Source organism: Kogia breviceps, chromosome 15, assembly GCF_026419965.1.
Source record: "Kogia breviceps isolate mKogBre1 chromosome 15, mKogBre1 haplotype 1, whole genome shotgun sequence".
Lineage (NCBI taxonomy): Eukaryota > Metazoa > Chordata > Mammalia > Artiodactyla > Physeteridae > Kogia > Kogia breviceps.
This window is the reverse complement of record NC_081324.1, coordinates 72,583,766-72,603,809: the sequence shown is the minus strand read 5'-3', so window position 1 is coordinate 72,603,809 and position 20,044 is coordinate 72,583,766. Positions and strand designations below refer to the sequence as shown.

Here is a 20,044-nt window from a genome sequence, read left to right as displayed (position 1 = left end):
GAATGATCGTTTCTTAGTATAAGACGAACCCTTCACATGGTAATTGTTTTCGATCCACACATTAGCTCACTCAATATTAGATTGAAGATACTACCAAACTGGTGCCAACGAGGCTCAATCTAATAATTACTGGTTCCTTCCAAAAGTAACATTTGGTTAAAGCCACATAACACTTTACCCAGCAGGCTTATTCTTTCTCACAACTAACATACGTTTCCACAAAGTTAAAAAAAAAACTCCTATGGTGCCAAAAAGTGACACCCGTTACTTTTATCACTCAAATCAAATATTCCCCTTTAAGATGCTCAGGTTAATCCACATACAGTGTCCTTCTAGTTTACACTCTGCGTTCAGTCCTAGAAATACAAGCTGTTCTGGGGCAGTGGGTTGTGACCACTTCCTAGGCCATCTCCCTCAGCTAGTCCAGAGCAGGAAGCTCCCAGGACCTCCCTCCGAACTTCTCATCTGCATATCTTCTTATAATCTTCTTATAAGCCACTTTATAATCCATTACTATAATCTGAGCTTATTATCCAAACTGGTTACACCACCCTCAGATGTAAGGCCCAAATAGCCCCCACTCCACTCCCATCCCATCTCAAGGAACAAAGATTTTCAAACTGTTCATTCCCTACTTTATATTCATACAGGTTTTCATTTTAGGAAAAAATGCTGATCAAAATCACTTGATGTGTCCAAAGTTCAGTAACTTTATCATACTGTCCACACATTAAAAGATCTTTTCAAAGGCACAGATAATACCTCATTACTGGCCTTGGAGTAATACCCTGAGAATTCTTGAACCCTCCGCAAGGAGAACGGTTAAGTCAAACATGTGCTCGGAAGCAAAGGAAAAGTTTGCAGCCTGGGCATAAGGCCTCCATTCACATTGTGCGGAGTTCAAAGGAGTCAAAAAAGGATATCTATTGAAGTGGGTTTTCCTTTTTTTTCAACTTCCTTTTTCTTGGAACAGTATTATTTATGTGGATACATGTTCCTCTACAATCTCTTCAGGCCCTGCTCCCTCACAGGGAGAGCTACAGTGACAGTGGTCATGGCACAGTGGGGAGACTGGCCAGAAGAGCAAGACAGGGACCCCTGCAGCTTACCAGGAAGACCGATGCACACAATACAGGGCCTGCTGACAGGCCGGTCACCAAGAGTGACAGCTCGTGGCCCAGGAATAAAACATTCTGGGGAGGTTTTACTTTAAGGGAACCAGAAACGCCAACCCTGAGGGTGAGAGGAGGTGCTCTGGAATAGCACATAGAGATTGGGTTACCAGGTCCTGGAAAGTAAGCCAGCCGCCACAGCTGCCAGGAAGAGGCAGCATGGTGCTGAGGGCCCTCCCTTGCCTGTGAGTGAAAAGGAACAGTCTTTACGGGCACAAGTGAAAATGCCAAGCAAACCATTTTGGCATCACAGGTCCTCTTTAAAAACTGGATTGAGGGGCTTCCCTGGTGGCGCAGTGGTTGAGAGTCCGCCTGCCGATGCAGGGGACACGGGTTCGTGCCTCGGTCCAGCAAGATCCCACATGCTGCGGAGCCACTGGGCCCGTGGGCCATGGCCGCTGAGCCTGCGTGTCTGGAGCCTGTGCTCCACAACGGGAGAGACCACAACAGTGAGAGGCCCGCGTACCACAAAAAAACAAAAAAAAAAACAAAACTGGATTGAATAGTGAACAGACCATTTTAAAAGTCCATTAAGAACTTGAGGGCAATTACTATAAAACTATGGATATTTTATTATCAGAAAGCAAAAAGGTGGAAGAGTTGGCATTTCCTTACTCAACCACACCTAAATACACAACAGCAAATGGAGAAGCTCTATTTCCTAACTTCCTGACTTAGCAGAAAATTTAAAAAGCAAAAACCTCATCAATGCAGACAAGTAATTCCATATGATCCCTCTGGTCTGAGAACAAAGAAAAACTAGGAGCCCAAGATGAGGTAGAACCTAGTCAAAATACAATTCAGCTTGAAAGGAAAAACTGGAAAGCAAAAGAACTATCGAACTAAGTGCAAATATAGGAAATTAAAACAAAGCATTTAATATCCAAGCAGAAAGGAGAGTAACTTGTTGCCTAACCCTTGGTACTGAGTGTTATCTCCAATGACATTGGAGATTCCTCCCATGGGACCTTTGGTGAATGAGGAAAAGCCCCAGAGCTACCCCTTCCAATCCCAGCTCTGCACTGGTTTACCCACAAGCCTCAGAACAAAAACCCACCCTTCTTGAAGTGGGGATGAAAAACAGAAAAATGTCACAGCTCTCTCTTCTTTTTTTTCTTTAGGCAAATGCCTTGGGCTGCATGGCCGAGGCAGCTCACATCTTGCAGTGGTTGTAAACAGCAGGAGGACTGGAGCAGAGACCCAATTCAGTAGCCTGTATCATTTACTCCCGACTTAAAGCTCAGCCAGAAAGGAAACCCAAGTCCCCGTTCCTCTGAGAAAGCCAACACGTGCTGTGCTCATCACTTGCCCTCCAGGCTCAGCCTTCCCTGGACTCAGCTCAGGTCCCACCCCCAACTAGCATGGAATTCAACTTGGTGAGAGCAGAACGTTTACTACATATGGTTATGAAGAGGCTTCTGGACAAACCGGGACAGCACAAATCTGTCCATTGCACCTGGAGTCTATTTTAGTAATCAGTATTCAAAAACCTGCTCTTCGCTGCTTCCCTGACTTGGGTCATCATCACGTTTACACAAGGCGGCTTCTGGCAGCAGCACTTGCCCATGTGCTCAGCCCAGACTCACGCTCCAGAAAACCAGGAAAGAGTTAAATGTTCTTTGCACTTGACTCAGTGGCTTCCCCTCACCACACACTCCCAGATCCCACCATTCTCCGAGCCACGCAGCCAATCAAAGCAAAGGAAGGAAATGATCCTGGCCGGCTGACAGCCCAGCGCTCTGATGGCCATATATGGTAAAAACCACTGTCAGAGCCCTGTCAGGCCTGCAGGCCGGCTGCTGTGGACATATCAGTGAACTGCAGCAGCGTGAGAGGCCGGCCAAGGAAACGCACAAAGGACAGGCTGCCTGCTCATCTCCAGGGGAGGGGGTAGGAGGAAGGCAGGGGAGGGGAGGGGGTAGGAAGAAGGCAGGGGAGGGGAGGGGGAGCTGTCATCTGCCAGGGCACACTCTGAGTCACAGCCACTCACTGTAATCAAAAATAGCCCCAGGGTACATGGTGAGATTCCTTCTGCCAGGACTTTGTGCTCCATTGTTAACTGGGGGTGAGTAGGGTGTCCCCCTCCCATCCCCCCCCCCCCAAGGAGACTGTGGAAAACAGTCACTGGGAGCAAATGAAAAGGTCCTTCTGTGGCGCTTCATGTGGTAATGAGGCCGTGCAGTGCTCGTGGGGCTGGCAGCTCGGAAGTAATTTGGAAGTCATTGTTCTGCACCTGGTGCCCCCCACCCCGCATCCTCCACTGCCGCCCCTGCCCTGCCTCCCAGCCTTTCACAGCCCACACAATTGACAGTTAAGGTGCTCAGGGTAGCAGACAGCATCCATTTCAGGAGGCGGTGAATGGGCATCACAGGACACATCAGGACACTGGCACTGAATAAAAGCCCCTGCCCATCACACCAAAGCTACCCTGTGCCAGATGTCCACATCTGTACAAAGGGCTACTAGCATCGCCACCCTTGTCCAAAATGGGGCACCGCTATTTGTGGGAATGGAAATTGCCTGTCAGCAGTGTACAGTAAGGGGGAGGCGCAGCCAATGCAAATCCAGCAGGTGCTGGCAGTAACTGGGGGTCACAGAGAAAAGCACAATCGGGAGACTGCCATTTCTTTTGAACTAGTCCATGAAAGAAGGCACTTATCAGCACGGCGCCTGGCACTTAAAGGAAGCCCTCAATGATGTGAGCTGCTGCGACTCCATCGCTGCCACTGTCTACTCGCAAGGCATGGTAGAGACCAAGCACTTTCCAAACCTTGAGACAATTCTCTGAGCTGCCAGAATCAGAGCACTGACAGGCTAGTGTTTTTGTTATTAAGCCTTCTAATCCCAGAGAAAGAATGCAAAGGATTAAGTGTCAATTAGACCACAGTTTCTATTAAAAAATCTTTCACACTCAGTGGGAAAAAAATGTTAATCAAAAATATACATGTACAAACCAAATAAAGACTCAGAGACCTAGGTTCTAATCCACGGAAGACCCCACAGCTCCGGGCAGTCACTCAGCCTGAGTTCCAATTTCTGCAACTGTAGAGCAGAGGTATGACAGCAACCCTGTCGTGTGCAAAAACTAAGACATCATATATGAAGGGGACCCTCCAAGCACATTCTGATGTCACTTTGGAGCCTTATTTTTATGAATATAACATGAAGTCACTGCCTTTTCCTGAAGCTGAAACAGTGGAAAGATGCCATGTAGATCCAGTTTTAACAAAAATCCTAAAATGCAGAGAAGTGCTTATCCTGGTTCTTCTCCATATAACGGTGAAGGAAAACACCAGTTTTGTACTATTTACACTGGAAGTGAAGGAAAAAGAGAGCCAAGAAGTGTGTAATTTTTCTACCAAAAAGTTGTCCTAAAGCTCCTCCTAATCCCCCTCCAATCAAGCATTCCACTTCTCCAATACGAGAAAAGGCCATCCCAACACAGAAAGAAGGAATGTGGCCCCCCTTGTTCTTCGGCCTCCTGGGAACAAGAGCCCCTCTTCTAACACATCAGTTTAGTGAGTTGGTTGGGCTCCTCTTCTGTTTCATCCCTGGCTCCTACACTCAGGAGAAACCCAACTTCCAACAGAACCTTCTCTGTGACATCTTCCTTGAGCCTCATTTAAAACTCATCTCCCATCATTGTGTCAGAGCCCTTTAGACACAGACAAACCTCCCTATTGGAGAGATCGAGGTCACCTGTTAGCAAAGCTTTTTTAAGAGCAAGATTCGAAACAGGTCCTGGCACAGAGCAGGTGCTCAAATCTCTGAGAAATAAGTATGTGAATGAATTAATGTAATTTTTTTAAAGTACTGTTTTAGATTTCACTTAAGCTTAAACAACAATTAGCTCTTCATAGAGCTTTGGTAATATTTCTGATATTACTACTACAGAATCCCTCAATTATTCATTTAAGATTTATTATAGAATGCTATATATCTATATGTATGTATCTATCTATACAGATTTTTTTAAAAGGAGAGGTGGAAAGAGTGTTTAAAATTATCCAAAGGCGGGCTTCCCTGGTGGTGCAGTGGTTGAGAGTCCACCTGCTGATGCAGGGAACACGGGTTCATGCCCTGGTCCGGGAGGATCCCACATGCCGCAGAGCGGCTGGGCCCGTGAGCCATGGCCGCTGAGCCTGCGCGTCCGGAGCCTGTGCTCCGCAACAGGAGAGGCCACAGCAGTGAGAGGCCCGCGTACAGAAAAAAAATAATAATAATAATTATCCAAAGGCCTTTTAGGCCGCTTTGAATTACTCATTTATTTCTGCACTGTGTGACCTAACATTATTGAGTCAAGTGCCACATCCTGAGAATACAGCTGACCCTTGAACAACACGGGTTTGAACTATGCAGGTCCACTTATATGCACATTTTTTCCAAAAAATATGTACTACAAGATCCACGGTTGGTTGAATCTGCAGATGCAGAACCATGGATACAGAGGGCCAACTGTAAACTTATATGTGGATTTTCAACTGCCAAGGGGTCTGCACCCCTAACCCCTGGTTTTTCAAGGGTCAACTGTACATGTTTTAGTTATCACTGCTGCTTAATTAGTTACCCTAAGATTTAGCTACTTAAAACAACAAGCATTTCTCATCTCACACAGTTTCTGTGGGTCAGGAGTTCAAAAGCAGCTTATCTGGGTGGTTCTGGCTAAGGGTTCTCCTGAGTCAAGGTGTCAGCTAGGTTTGCAGGATCCACCTTCAAGATGACACACTCACATGGTTGGTAAGTCAGTGCTGGCTATTGGTGGGCGGTCCTATGGACCTCTCCACAGAGCTGCTTGAGTGTCCTTACAGCATGAAAGCTCCAAAAGAAATAAAGTAGAAGCCAATATGCCTTTATGACCGAGTCTCAGAAGTCACACTCCATCAATTCCTCTATATCCTAGTGGCTAAACAGGTCAGCCCTATTTAATGTGGGAGGGAACCACACAACGGCAAGACACAAGGAGGTGAGAACCACTGGAGCCCATCTTGGAGGCTGCTACCACAAGAGAGAAAGGTGAGATGCTGGAGAACCCTACCATACACCCATCCATTTTGTATCCTCCATCCAAGCGAAGGTCAAGAGATCAAGAGCATATAATTCCAACCACCCTCCAATTATCTGTTATGTGGCCAAGAAAATAATTACATTACAATGTGATAATGCAGCCTGTGGTACTAGTGGCATGAGACAAGCAGCTAAGGAATCCCAAAGGATGATTTCCACTGTCTCAGCAAATTGGAGATAAAATTTTAGTTGGATACTAAACATTAAGAAGGAGCACTTAGAATACTGACTGAAATGAATCAAGATTTCTTCCTCAATAAATTTCTTCTTCAATAAATATGACAGAAAAATACTCTAAAGCAGCCCTTGTCAACCTGGGTTCTGTGATGGAATTAAGTCCTAATGCCCTAAGGCAGCTACTTTATGTAATGGATTAATTTCTCTCCTATCCATCTATAAGGCTTAGCTATGTCCCCTTCTTGAGAAAACTAAGAAAATATTCACTGAAATGATTTTCTGTAGGGGCTGAATTCTTTCACAAAACTCTAATTGAGAAAGACTACAAAATGAGTTGAAAAGATAGTTCACAGACATAAATAAAGCAAGATTCCAAATATTCCCACACACAGTTCTTAAAATATATGGGAGAAACATAACTGTGTATAAGAAGACACCTCACAGCTACACCAGAGGAGCAAGAAGAGAGAGGAGACAGTGACCCAAAAGGTTGACAAAGACTTGGCCACACCCATCCCATCATGGCCCAGAGCAGAGCTGCTCTCCTAGGCAATTACTGGGAAGATGAAATTAGCCATCACTCCAATCCTCCAAAGTAAGGACAGTCAAGGGAGGAAGGGAGAAAGCGATTAGGGAAGACAGGAGTCCTCCAATTTGCATCCTCCGTCCAAGCAGATGTTAAGACACCAAGAGCATAGAATTCTAACCAACTCCCTCAACCCTTGCTCCAGGTTCACTGTGATCTGAAGTGTTAGTGTGTGTGCGCACGCTTGTGCCCACACACATCTAACACTGCTGTTTGTAGGAGCCACCATGGCTCACAACAGGGATGGGAATGCGTTGGTCTCACATCACAAGCGTGGCTCCTGCACAAGGAGAGGCTCGTTCGTGCCCTTCGTGCCCACGTGGTAGCACACAGGGGGCTGGAACCTGTGTGCTCCTGACAAGGCAGCTTGTGTAGTTGTGGGGAGAAAGCAACGGCCAAAACCACAAAGCCAACTTCTGTTCAACAAGACTGATATTATTCATCCTCTGAAAGACCAAAGAATAAGAAAATGTACTAAGCCACACCTTGAGAAGTCATTACTGAACAGCATGCCACAGCTTGAGGGAAGCATTACAAAAGAAACCCTGAATCATGTGTGCTAATCTAAATCGCCCCACCTCAGGGCTGAGCACTCTCCGTATTACCCCAGCAGTGACCGCTTAAAATCCTACTTTCTCTAATAAAACCTTTCAAACAAAAACCTCATAAACCATACACTTAAATAAACATATATTGATTCCTAAGCTTACCTCTTGCTGTGTATGTGTCAATGTATTTGTCTCTACCACTCTTTCCATTTTTAATTTTAAGTCCTGGAAGACAGAGACCATGATTCTCCTGGAATCTAATCATAAGCCTCATGAGGTTGCAATAATAAGTCCTATTTACTGCTGACGCTAACTAACTTTGAGGAAGAATTCATGGAAGGCCACGTTTTAAAATGGGAGCCTTTCAGAAAGAGTCACAATACATCTTAAGATCAGTACACACATATTCAATATTAACATGGACAGAAAGCCCCCAAAGCATCACTAAAACCAACCTGGCTGACTATAACCAGGAAAAAAAAAAAGCAGCGGGGGGACACAGACAGACACACACACACACACACATACACACGGCTAGAAGTCTCTTGAGATAGTGATTAAAAACCATACCCACCTCCTTAAGTTCATGTTTAGAGAAATCCTAGACTGCCATCAACACATACAGGAGCCCAATACACACACAGAGCATCATTTCCCACAATCTTCATTTCAAGTATCACTTCTTATTATATGTGGGAATTTGGTTTTTCTGTGCCTTTAAACAAAAGCAGCACCTCATTGTAAAACTATTTCAAAGTTGCCAAGACACTGAAGTTGTAGGATCTCTTTTCCAGGGCAGAGTCCTGTATTAGGATCAATGGGTTCACCATGTACTCAGGTCCCCAATGTTTTTCTCCTTCAAGGCTGCACTTCTAAAGGTGAGACAAACACCACAGTACCAGCAATCTCCTGGGGGCCGGGGGGTGGTCAGGAAACTGACCACAATGAAAAGTAGACACAGTGCTCCTGGAGAGCAAAGATGGCACCCAACAGACACTCAGTCTATGGATGATCAAACCACATGTGCATAGTCAAAGAACAGTGAAGACCTCGTACTATATGAACAACAAAATATCTGTAAAAATGTAAAACTTACGATCCTTATTCAAATATTCATGATTATACCAAAATTATAAGGAAATAGATATCCAGAGGGCAATCAGCCCTTTAAAGCAGGCAGAAATGTAGGTTTTCTGACAACGTGGAACATAGTTCTACTTTCTAAAAGCCTAGGTAGTAAGTAGTCAAGGGACAGGGTCTTAGGAAGAAAAGAAAGGTGGGTGTCACCTGACACTTCGGGGCTCCGGGCTAGGCTCTGCCATCATAGCGGATCCTTCTAAGAGCTCCCAAGACACAGAATTGTCTACAGGAGCCACAGACCACTTTTCTTTGCTGGGCTCAGCCTTGCCCTTGGCGGAAAAGCAGCCATGAGTAAAAAGGCATCTATTTCCCAAAGTTACATGTTGGCACTAAGCAGGGAAAAAAAAGGAACAACAGTGTTTCCTTTGCTGAATTTTGGGTAGCAAACCACTTTTTTTTTTTTTTACATCTTTATTGGAGTATAATTGCTTTACAATGGTGTGTTAGTTTCTGCTGTGTATCAAAGTGAGTCAGCTATACATATACATATATTCCCATATCCCCTCCCTCTTGCGTCTCCCTCCCACCCTCCCTATCCCACCCCTCTAGATGGACACAAAGCACTGGGCTGATCTCCCTGTGCTATGCGGCTGCTTCCCACTAGCTATCTATTTTACATCTGGTAGTATATATAAAGTCCATGCCACTTTCTCACTTCATCCCAGCTTACCCTTCCCCCTCCCCGTGTCCTCAAGTCCATTCTCTACGTCTGCATCTTTATCCTGCCCCTAGGTTCTTCAGAACCATTTAGAAAATCACTTTTATAGAGAGCCCCTCACGTTACAGATAGAGATATGGGAGAGCATAGGACAGAGTGACATATCCATGTCTCACCAGAAGTCGGTGACCAAGACAGGATTGAACCCCTGGTTCCAGACCTATGTTCCTTCCTCGACGCCACAATGACCCTAAGGGCTCAATACACACACTTTAATACACAAAAATCCCAGAGTACGTGTGAACCTGTCGATTATAAAAGTCGATAACCCCAAGTACTGACCTTATTTCCAATGGGTGTCACTGGGCTTAGTTTATGCCAATGTCACCTCCTCCAACACAAATTAATATTTAAGGAGTAGAGCCACACAGAATGTATTATAAGCCTGGGAAAAAGACAGACCCTCGAGGCTCCTCCAAAAACCAACATTTCGTTCAAACATGACAATTTCTGAAGCAACTTATTCTGTCCCAATTACTATACAGCTGGTTGAAGAACAAAATAATAAAACCTATTTATTAGGTATTGGTCACTTAAAGCAACTGAAAACCAAAGCATAAGATCCAGTTAGCTTAGGACCTGCACACAGGGCTCCTTTAAACAGTATAAATGTAACTCTAAGTTTCCCATGGTTTGTGAAAGCAAAAGTGGACTCACAGAGCCTTTTGTGAATGTGGGACTTGAAGAGAACTGTCTGAACTTGGAGGAAGATCAGCCGTACAAAAGTTTATTTGGGGCTTCTTAATTGGCTTTTTCTCCTTCTTTGAAGCAAAAAGTCTTAAATTTATCCCTCTTGAACTCAAAAGAGATCATGGTGCTTTAGTGCCTGACCTTGGTTGACAAGCTGAGGTGTCTTCTCAGCTGGCTGCCATAAGACCCACACTGAAAAGTCAAGTTTCCAAATGCTCCTTGCTCTTGGTGAACAAATCGACTAGAAAGTCGTGGAGATCAAATGTGACTGGCATTGAACTCCAACCCCCACTCCCAAATCAGGTAAGTACAGCTACAATAGTGTAATGTATTGTTCACCACTGAAACAACAATCTCCTCCACAAAAGCAAGAGTATCTGAGTAGAAAATTTAAGTTCAATTTAATGAAAAGATTTTCCTTTAAAACATGATTAACAACTTCGCCAATAAGAAAGTACGTTTGGAGCTGGGACGAGGTAAGAGAGTGGCATGGACATATATACACTACGAAATGTAGAATGGATGGCTCGTGGGAAGCTGCTGCATAGCACAGGGAGATCAGCTCTGTGCTTTGTGACCACCTAGAGAAGTGGGATAGGGAGGGTGGGAGGGAGACGCAAGAGGAAGGGTATATGGGGATATGTGTATATGTTTGGCTGATTCATTGTGTTACACAGCAGAAGCTAACACACCATTGTAGAGCAATCATACTCCAATAAAGATGTTGAAAAAAAAAAGAAAGTACGTTTGGAAACATATGTCAGATTTGTTCCCCAAAGGCATCCATCTCCTCTGTAGTGAGATGGTTCTATTGTGTAATATCACATCAATCCAGCCACTGAGACACAAATCAGATGTTAAAATAAAACAAGTTAGTCATGAGCATCTGAGAGAATGAAAAGTACAAGAGAATTGGAAGTGTTCCCAGCAAGAGTTTTCCTAAGGAAAAAACACCAAAATACAATACTTTGACAGAAATTCATGTTACTGTAACCACTTTCAGAATCACATGGTCCATTATGATGAGACATGCCTCCACTAGGCATGGCTCAGACTCAGGGAGACCCACTGTTCCCAGCAGAGTGGAAACAGCTGTAACATGACCCAACATCTGCATCCTTATCATTAGGGCTCAGGACTCACCAAACTTATTTTCTTCCTAAATGCTAATCAGAAAATGACTCTTTCCAAGCTCTCTCTTCACAGTGTTTCCCAACCCCCATTATTTGCAATTCTGGGATTTCCTGTTAAAGCTAGTACAGACTTTCATCTACAATGTTCAAGAACAGGCAGAAAATTACAAATCTCCTATCTTCTCCCCCATACTGGAGAGGGCTCTCTGGAAGGATAAAGTCAGGAGAAGGGAGAACTAGGAAGCCCAGCAGGTTCAAAGTCACACAGAACCGCTTTCAATAAACAGCCTTTATTTCCACCGCTTATTAACGCTGTTTAGATCCTATGCTGAAACCTACTACTGTCCAGACTTGAAATCTGCATTGTCTGGGGACATTTTCTTGAGCCCTCATCCCATCTACCATTCAAAACCAAAAACAAAGCAAAACCAAAAAGTCTCAGTCCTCATGACCTCACACACAAAAAAGATTCTCTTATAATCGTATCAATTTCTGCTCATTTAAAAACATAACTGTTTCTAAAATTGCACTTTTGGGAAAAACTTTTATGAAAAGTGGATGATAATGAACCAAATCATAAAATTCCTGTGCCTGTCCATGCTCACAGCATCATTATAAGAATCTTTTTCATCCGTAGAGGGCACACCCAGAATAGAATTTGCCATTCTGTTTAATGATTCTCTGTCAGAGAAAAACTGATGTGGTTAGTAAAGCGTGTGGAACTTAAGCTTAATTACATCCAAGTCTAATGGTCCTAGAAATCACACAATGCTTAGTGACTATCCATCTCCAAAATCAATCTATTACAGACTAAACAGAGATTATCGGAGGGTGTCTCACAGGATGGAAAGTCAGATGACTTACCTTGTGCAAAGGGAGTACAAGGAACGCTCCTCCCCCACTCGCTTCTATGATTATGGCAACGAATCTGGGATTGACAGCACAAAAGGAACTATCCCAGGTCACTCGAGAAACCCGGATATCATCGTAACACTGGTCATTTTTCACCGCTTGTCCAAATACATGGCGAAACTTGCTCTGTCGTACCACTCGCCTCATCGTGTCTGTGGGAGAACAAAAATTATATTAAAATCATGCCCCTGAGTGAAAGCTTTACTTTTACAAATGAAAAGCTGAAAAAAAACAGAATGGTATGGCATTTTGTCTGCTCTCCTAAAATGTAGCCAAATGGCAAATCCAAATTTCCTTTAGCAGCACGTACCCAGAGAAAACTGCAAAATGTGTCAGGGCAAGAACGACAAAGAAATGAAAAATTCCTAACTCAAGATCCAGAAACAGCTCATCAGTTTTAATTTCTAGAGAAAGATCAAGGTAAAGAATGAAGGGAAATTAGCCTTTCAGAGTTGGGTGGGAATGGAAAGACAATCCACTCTAATCCACCCTCCCCTTTTACAGATAAGAAAACTCCAAAGTGAAGTTATCTGATAGATCTGAAACTGAGGAATCCTTCCTCCCCCAAATTATGATATTGTGGCTTTTTCCTCAGTCTGCCAAGGTAATTTTTCCATTTTTCAGCTTTTTCTCCAGACATCAGCACTCTGGTCTGAGAGCGGAGCCTGCTCATGAGTGTTTCCACAAGACCAACTACATGCAGTGGAGAATTCAACACAAGCAAACCACCCTTGCCTTCAAGAGGCTTCCAAACACAGGCAGGACAATCAGAGCAACTTGGAACCAAACTCCTGGTGCTGACTGCTACCTGGAGTCTGACTGCTACCATGGGGCAAAAGCCAGGTCTCGGAAAAGAGTAGCAAAAATTTTAATGGAATGTAGAGACGAGGATGACAAGAGGTCTGACGCTAACACACTGGACCTCTTAGACAGCAAGAAGCGAAAAGCAAGGGGTTGGGCTAAGAGGCTGTGATGGTGAACCGGGCCTGAGAAAGGCCTGGATTGATCCCGGCAGCAGCAGCAAGACAGAGGAACAGAAAAACTCAGGGAGGGTAATGGAAACCAGGATGTCAGAGCTGAGCACTCACCATAGCCACTTCCCAAGTAAACCATGGGGCCTAGGGGAAAGGAAGTGACACCAAGCTGGTGTTCCCAGGCTTCCTCATGGGTCATTTCGGACCCCAACTTCCACTGGGTTGTCCAACTGACATGTGCACTGACAGCGTTCAGGCTTTAGGATCAGCAGCCCCACCTGCCTGAGGTCTCCTGGGCTGCACCAGTGTCCTTTTCCTGTCTGCTAATGCCAGGACGTTCTGTTCACGCTGGCTAGGGAGGAAGGAGCCACGGGAAAACACAAGTGGAGGTGGAACACAGTCAAACCTTCACAGCTCAGCTGAAAACCAGTCCCCCTGATCCCCAAGAACAGGAGGGCTAACTAACACCTGTCCACTCATGCCAAATGGGACACATTGCGGGGCTGCTGCTAATTCCTCCCCTTGAATTCCCTTCCTCGTGGCTCTGGGCCCACTGCTAAGCACAAAAGGGGAGAAGTTAGTTTTGCCAGTCTCCTTCTACCCTTTCAAGGCATGTGCAGAAGCAGCCTCTCTCCAAGCCTAGGGCGTGTGGCTGGGCTGAGGCGACAAAGCCTTGGCAGGCTGGTGAGCAGGCGTGTTCCTCAGCCCAGCTGCTGCCAGACCTTCCCAGCTGACCACCAGGACCAGAGGCTGAGAGCACCTGGTGGAGGAGATGGCAAATGACTTGCTTCCACTTGGCCGGGGTCCTCCATCTGTGAAACAGTATGAATACTTCTCAAACTGGAGGAGATGAGAAAGCTTCCACGAGCTGGTGAAAACCAAAAGAAAAGCACATCCACACAAAAGCCAATGTACAGCCAGCTGGTCTCGGGATCCATTTCCCTACCCGACCATCTGCACAAGTCCCTGCCATTACCTTCCAGCAAGTGTTTCAAAAGTAAAGTTAACAAAGAAGGGAGAATTGCACCATATGCCAAAGAGTTGATATCCTTCATATATAAAGTTTTTATAGATTCCAAACATGAAAATCCCAGTAGGAAATTACTTACACAAAGGACATGAAGAGGTAATTTACAAAAGAAACACAAATGGCATTTACCTCCACTCCTTCCTGAAATCCTAACAAAATGACAGGAAAGGAATAAAAGCTGGTATAAACACCAAAGGACAAGCGAAAGGACACTGGAAAGGAGGCTACAAAAGAGCAAATGTGACCACAAAACCGTGGAAGAGGAAAGTTGTCAGGCAAGTGTAACTGACAGAAGTGAGTGTTCTCCACTCAGCTGAGATCTCAGGAGGAGTGGCTCACAGAAGGACACCAGGCCCACTGTTAAACCGCCGAGCGCCCAGAAGGGAAACAGATATGGGAGAGGGGCTGCAGGGAATACTGACCAAAAGCCTAATTAGGAGCAGCTAGACACCCAGCTCTGCTCGCCCAGTGCTGCACAGTCAGGGGCCACCCCTCACCTGCCCCAGAAGCCACAGAGCAGGCCCTGGGCAGGACAACACCAGCACAGGAGAGCACGGGTACCAGCAGGTACCACACAGACGACCTGGTCCTGTACAGGGGAGCCTCCAGCCCTGTGTTCTGGGAGCTCCCAGAAGGCTGGCGGCCTGGCTGAGATAGCACCCGCCCTGCCCCACAGGAAGTCAGCCCTCACCGCCCTCTGTGAGGTCCACCACCCACCCAGCCCCCCTACCCACACAGTCATTGGGTCAGCTTTTTGGGCCCACTATTCAATGTGAACGGACATTTGAGGAAGCCCTTCAACCTGAAAAATGGAGACTATCTTTCCTCTTCACTCAAATAGGCCAAGATATCATCTAATCTCACCAACAATATGAAAATTAACATAAATATGGAAAGTGCTTTGAATGTCATCACTGAAAGACATCACACAAATCTGCTGGCTGGCTGACATACCTTTAAAAGTCATTTTTGTATTACACAGAATGACATATGTTACACAAATTTTCATCTAACTATACCAAGTCAGAATGATAGACATGTTCTTTTGCTACAACCATGGAGAACAGTTAGCTACAGAGCAGAGAGAGTGAGAAAAGCCAGGGCTCCCGGAGTGCTGTGCTGTCTGGGCCAGGCCATTCACATCCAAGGTCGAATCTGATCTGGGCTCAGCTGCCCACATGTGGCACAGCTGCTTTTGCTGCACACAATAGAGAAACGCAATTAAGAGGGCAGGCTCCAGAGTCAGGCAACCTTGTGAGTGAGAAGCACAGCTGTACCATTTACTTCCTGGCCATGGTTCAGCAGGGCAAAGTCATAATCTCCTTAAGTGTCAGATTCTCTATCTGGAAATGGGTACATTATATATAAAGTTGAAGTGATCATTAAATGAGCACTTGCTAATGGGACTATAGCAGGAGATGATTTCGTTAAAACTACCCTGTCCGGTTAAAAACACATAACTAAATACACAATAAATGTCAGCTATTGTTATCACCCTCGTACCTAACATAAGGTAATCCAGATTCAAATCCCAGCTCTGCCACTAACCTTTACGAGCCTCAGTTTCCAAATCTATAAAATGAAGGGGATGATACCCATCATAAGAATTAAAAACAACATCTGACATCCCAGGTCCAGATGGCTTCATGGCTGAAGTCTATCAAATATTTAAAGAATTAATACCAGTTCTTCACCAGTTTTTACAAAGAATAGACAGGAACAAATTTCCAAACAAATTTTATGAGACCAGTATTACTCTGATACCAAAATCAGACAAAGACATCACAAGAAAACTAGACTAATATCTTTTATAAGTATAGCCACAAAAATCCTCAACAAAATTCTAGCAACATATGAAAAGGATTATACACCATGACCAAGTGGGACTTATCCCACAATGCAAGGTTGGTGTGACGTCTGAAAATCAATTAATGTAACATGTATCAATCAGATAAAAACCAAAAATCACATGATCATCTTGCAGAAATCTGATAAAATCAGAATAAGGACAGACATATAGGTCAATGGAATAGAAATGAAAGTGCAGAAATAAATTCATACATTTTTAGTCAAGCAATTTCGACAAGGGTACCAAAACCATTCAATGGGGGGAAAAATAAGTCTTTTCAACAAATGGTGCTGGGAACCATTGAATAGCCACATACAGAAGAAGCTGGACCCTGACCTCACATCATATAAAATAATTAACTCAAAATTGATCAAAGATATAACTATAAGGGCTTAAAACTTTAAAAGTCTTGGGAGAAAACATAGGAATAAATCTTCATGACCTTGGATCTGGCAAAGGATTCTTAGATATGACACCAAAAGCACAAGCAACAAAATAAAAAGTGCACAAAATGGACCTCATCAAAATTAAAAACCTCTGTGCTTCAAAGTCACCATAAAGAAAGTGAAAAGACAACCCACAAAATGGGAGAAAATTTTTGGAAATCATGTATCTGATAAGGCACTTGTATCTAGAATATATAAAAAATTTCTACAACTCAATAATAAAAAGACAAATAATCCAATTTAAAAATGAGCAAAGTACCTGAATAGATATCTTTCCAAAAAAGATACACAAACATCCAATAAGCACATGAAAAGGTGCTGGACATCTTTAGCCATTGGGGAAATGTAAATCAAAACCAAAATGAAATACCACTTCACACCCACTAGGATGGCTAATATCAGGCCAGAGAATAACAAGTATGGATGAGGATGCAGAGAAATCAGAACCCTCATACACTGGTAGCGGGAATGTAAAATGGTGCAGCTGTTTTGGAAGGCAGTCTGGCAGTTCTGAAATGATTAAACAGAGTTATGATGTGACCCTGAAATTCCACAACTAAGAATATACCCAAAAGAAATGAAAACAGGTATTCACACAAATACTTGTACAGGAATTTTCATAGCAGCGTATTCACAACAGTCAAAGGGTGAAAACAAACCATATGTTGGATATCCACTGGATGAACGGAAAAACAAAATGTGATATATCCACACAATGGGATGTTATTTGGCAATTAAAAATTTTTTTTTAAAGTAGGGGACTTCCCTAGCGGTCCAGTGGCTAAGACTCTGAGCTCCCAGTGCAGGGGGCCCAGGTTCGATCCCTGGTCAGGGAACTAGATCCCATGTGCATGCTGCAACTAAGAGTTTGCATGCCACAACTAAAGATTCTGCATGCCGCAACTAAAGAACCTGCATGACGCAACTAAGACCCAGTGCAGCTTAAATAAATAAGTAAATATTTAAAAAATAAAATAAAGTACTTACTAATACATGCTACAACTTGGTTAAAACTTGAAAATATTATGCTAAGAAGCCAATTACAAAAGTCTACATATTATGATTTCTATTCACACAAAAGCCCAGAATCGGCAAACCTAGAGACACAGAAAGTAAATTAGAGGTTGCTTGGAGGGGAGGAAGGGGTACTGCGGAATAGGAGGTTACAGCTAAAGAGCACAGGGTTTCCTTCCGAAGTGATGGAAATATTCTGTAATTTGTGGTGATAGTTGCACATATTTGTGAACATATTAAAAAGCACTGAACTGTACATTTCAAGTAGGGTGAGTTGTCTGATATGTGAATTATACCTCAATAAAGCTGTTCTTTAAAAATCTGCAAAGTACCTAGCATAGAATCTGAAGCATAGTAATAAGCACTGTTCAATAAATGTCAACAATTATTATTTAAGAGACTGCTAATAGGTTTCCCTACCCAAAGGGAGAAAACCCAAATCAATTTCCTACTGATTATGAGCCAAAAGTATGATTTTCACGTTAAAGAACTAGTATCAGTTATCAAGGAACCTTTACAAAATTTTATGTTCTCCCACCTCAGCATGCTGTTTACTACAGAAAAAAAAAAAAAAAAACCTCTTCTCGAGAAAGGCCTGCATTATCAAATGGTATTAGTGTTTCACCAATTTTTTAAACGTTTGGCTATAAATTTCCAAAGGGTCATATCATCAAACTTAAGCATTCTTTTATTAAATATCTTGTTCCAAATTATACAACTAGAGTGTCCCCAAAACTAAAGCATTTTAGAAAGAAATCTAATTTTCAGTTATATTAAAAGGCGTAAATGAAAGAATTCTGAACTAATACATAGACACAAAGTCCAAGGATAGAGTACATTCAATTTGAGGGGGGCACACCCCAAGGCATGCATAACTTCCCCCACCAAGGATAGAACCCATGCCGCCTGCAGTGGAAACCCAGAGTCTTAACCACTGGACCACCAGGGAAGTCCTCAACTTTAAATGCCTTGTCAGAGTTCAACCTTGGAGAGGTTGCCTGCTCATTAGGTCTTTCAAGTACAAATTCTTCAAACTGCATAGGGCCTTTTCTTAGCAATTATCACAGTAATAAAGGATCCTCGTAGTAATAAAGAGGGAGACAATGTAGCAATAAGTCATTCATTAAGCAAATAAAAGAAATGTTTACAAATTTCAAAATAAATTGATTTTAGAAAAAATGCAACATGGTTTTTAATTTCCACAAAATGTTGGGAATTACAAACCTTACCCAAGGCCTTATAATATGCAATTGATCATTCTGCCCAAATTTCCAATAAGACTGGAACTATTCTAGAATGGTTTTCATTATAATAAAAACTGATGTGTCTTTGAAAGACAATGTGAGAGCAGGTTGAGAGCACAGGCCCAACTATGAAATGCTCTCTCTGGGATGTGGATGAAACCTCAGTTTTAGAAACAAAGACACATGTCTCCTCTGCCCAAGTTTCTAGATGATACTGAAGGCCAAGAAAGAGTTAAGTCTTGATTGTCCAACTGCCATCGTAGTAAACCTCTTTTTAATTTATCTATCTTTTCTATAGTCACCATGCTGTACATTACATCCCCAGGACTTACTTATCTTATAACTGGAAGTTTGTACCTTTAGACCCCTTCACCCATTTCATCCACCCCCCTAATCCACCACCTCTGGCAACCACCAAAATGTGCTGTTTCCATGAGTTTGGGTTTTGTTTTGTTTTTGTTTTCATTTTTAAGATTCAACATGTAAGTGATATACAGCAGCAGTCCCCAACCTTTTTTGGCACCAGGAACCAGTTTTGTGGAAGACAATTTTTCCATGGACTGAGGCGAGGTGGCGTAGCGGGGATGGTTCAGGCGGTAATGCAAGCCATGGGGAGCAGCAGATGAAGTTTCACTCACTCGCCCGCTGCTCACTGCCTGCTGTGTGGCCTGATTCCTAACAGGCTGTGGACCCCTGATATATTGAAAAGATATTTGTCTTTCTCTATCTGACTTACTTCACTTCGGATAATGCCCTCAATATCTATTCATGTTCTCACAAATGGCAGGATTTCCTACTTTTTCATGGCTGAATAATATTCCATCATACCACATTTTCCCATCCATTTATCTGTTAATGGACACTTAGGTTGTTTCCACTATCTTGGCTATTGTAAATAATACTGCAGTGAACATGGGGGTGCAGATATCTTTTCAAGACAGTGATTTAGTTTTTTTTGGATAAATACCCATAAGTGGAATTGCTGGATCATATGGTAGCTCTATTTTTAATTTTTTGAGGAACCTCCATACCATTTTCCATAGTGGCTGCACCAACTTTACATTCCCACATAAATTTCTAATGAGTAGATAATGTATTCTTATTTTCAGCTTCAAATAAAGAAAATCTAAAAGCTGACTACCAAGATCCACAATACTTAGCAACTCATCTAAGGAAACAAAAATGATTAAAATTTTCTCTACATGTTGGGTAAACATCTTAACCAAGAACAAGGTGTAAAAATAAGGTCCATGGGGCTTCCCTGGTGGAGCAGTGGTTGAGAATCTGCCTGCCAATGCAGGGAACACGGGTTCGAGCCCTGGTCTGGGAAGATCCCACATGCTGCAG

General features: G+C 43.3%; 1 protein-coding gene across 7 annotated transcripts in view; it reads right to left on the bottom strand.

Moving 5' to 3' along the window:
• CORO1C (coronin 1C) overlaps window positions 1–20,044 on the bottom strand; it is an 83,465-nt gene that overhangs the window by 41,536 nt on the left and 21,885 nt on the right. For all 7 annotated transcript variants that reach the window (XM_067015000.1, XM_067014999.1, XM_067015003.1 and 4 more), the window contains one exon: window positions 12,093–12,292. In XM_067015000.1, the coding sequence (XP_066871101.1) occupies window positions 12,093–12,292 (200 nt within the window). The remainder of the gene's footprint in view (window positions 1–12,092; window positions 12,293–20,044) is intronic.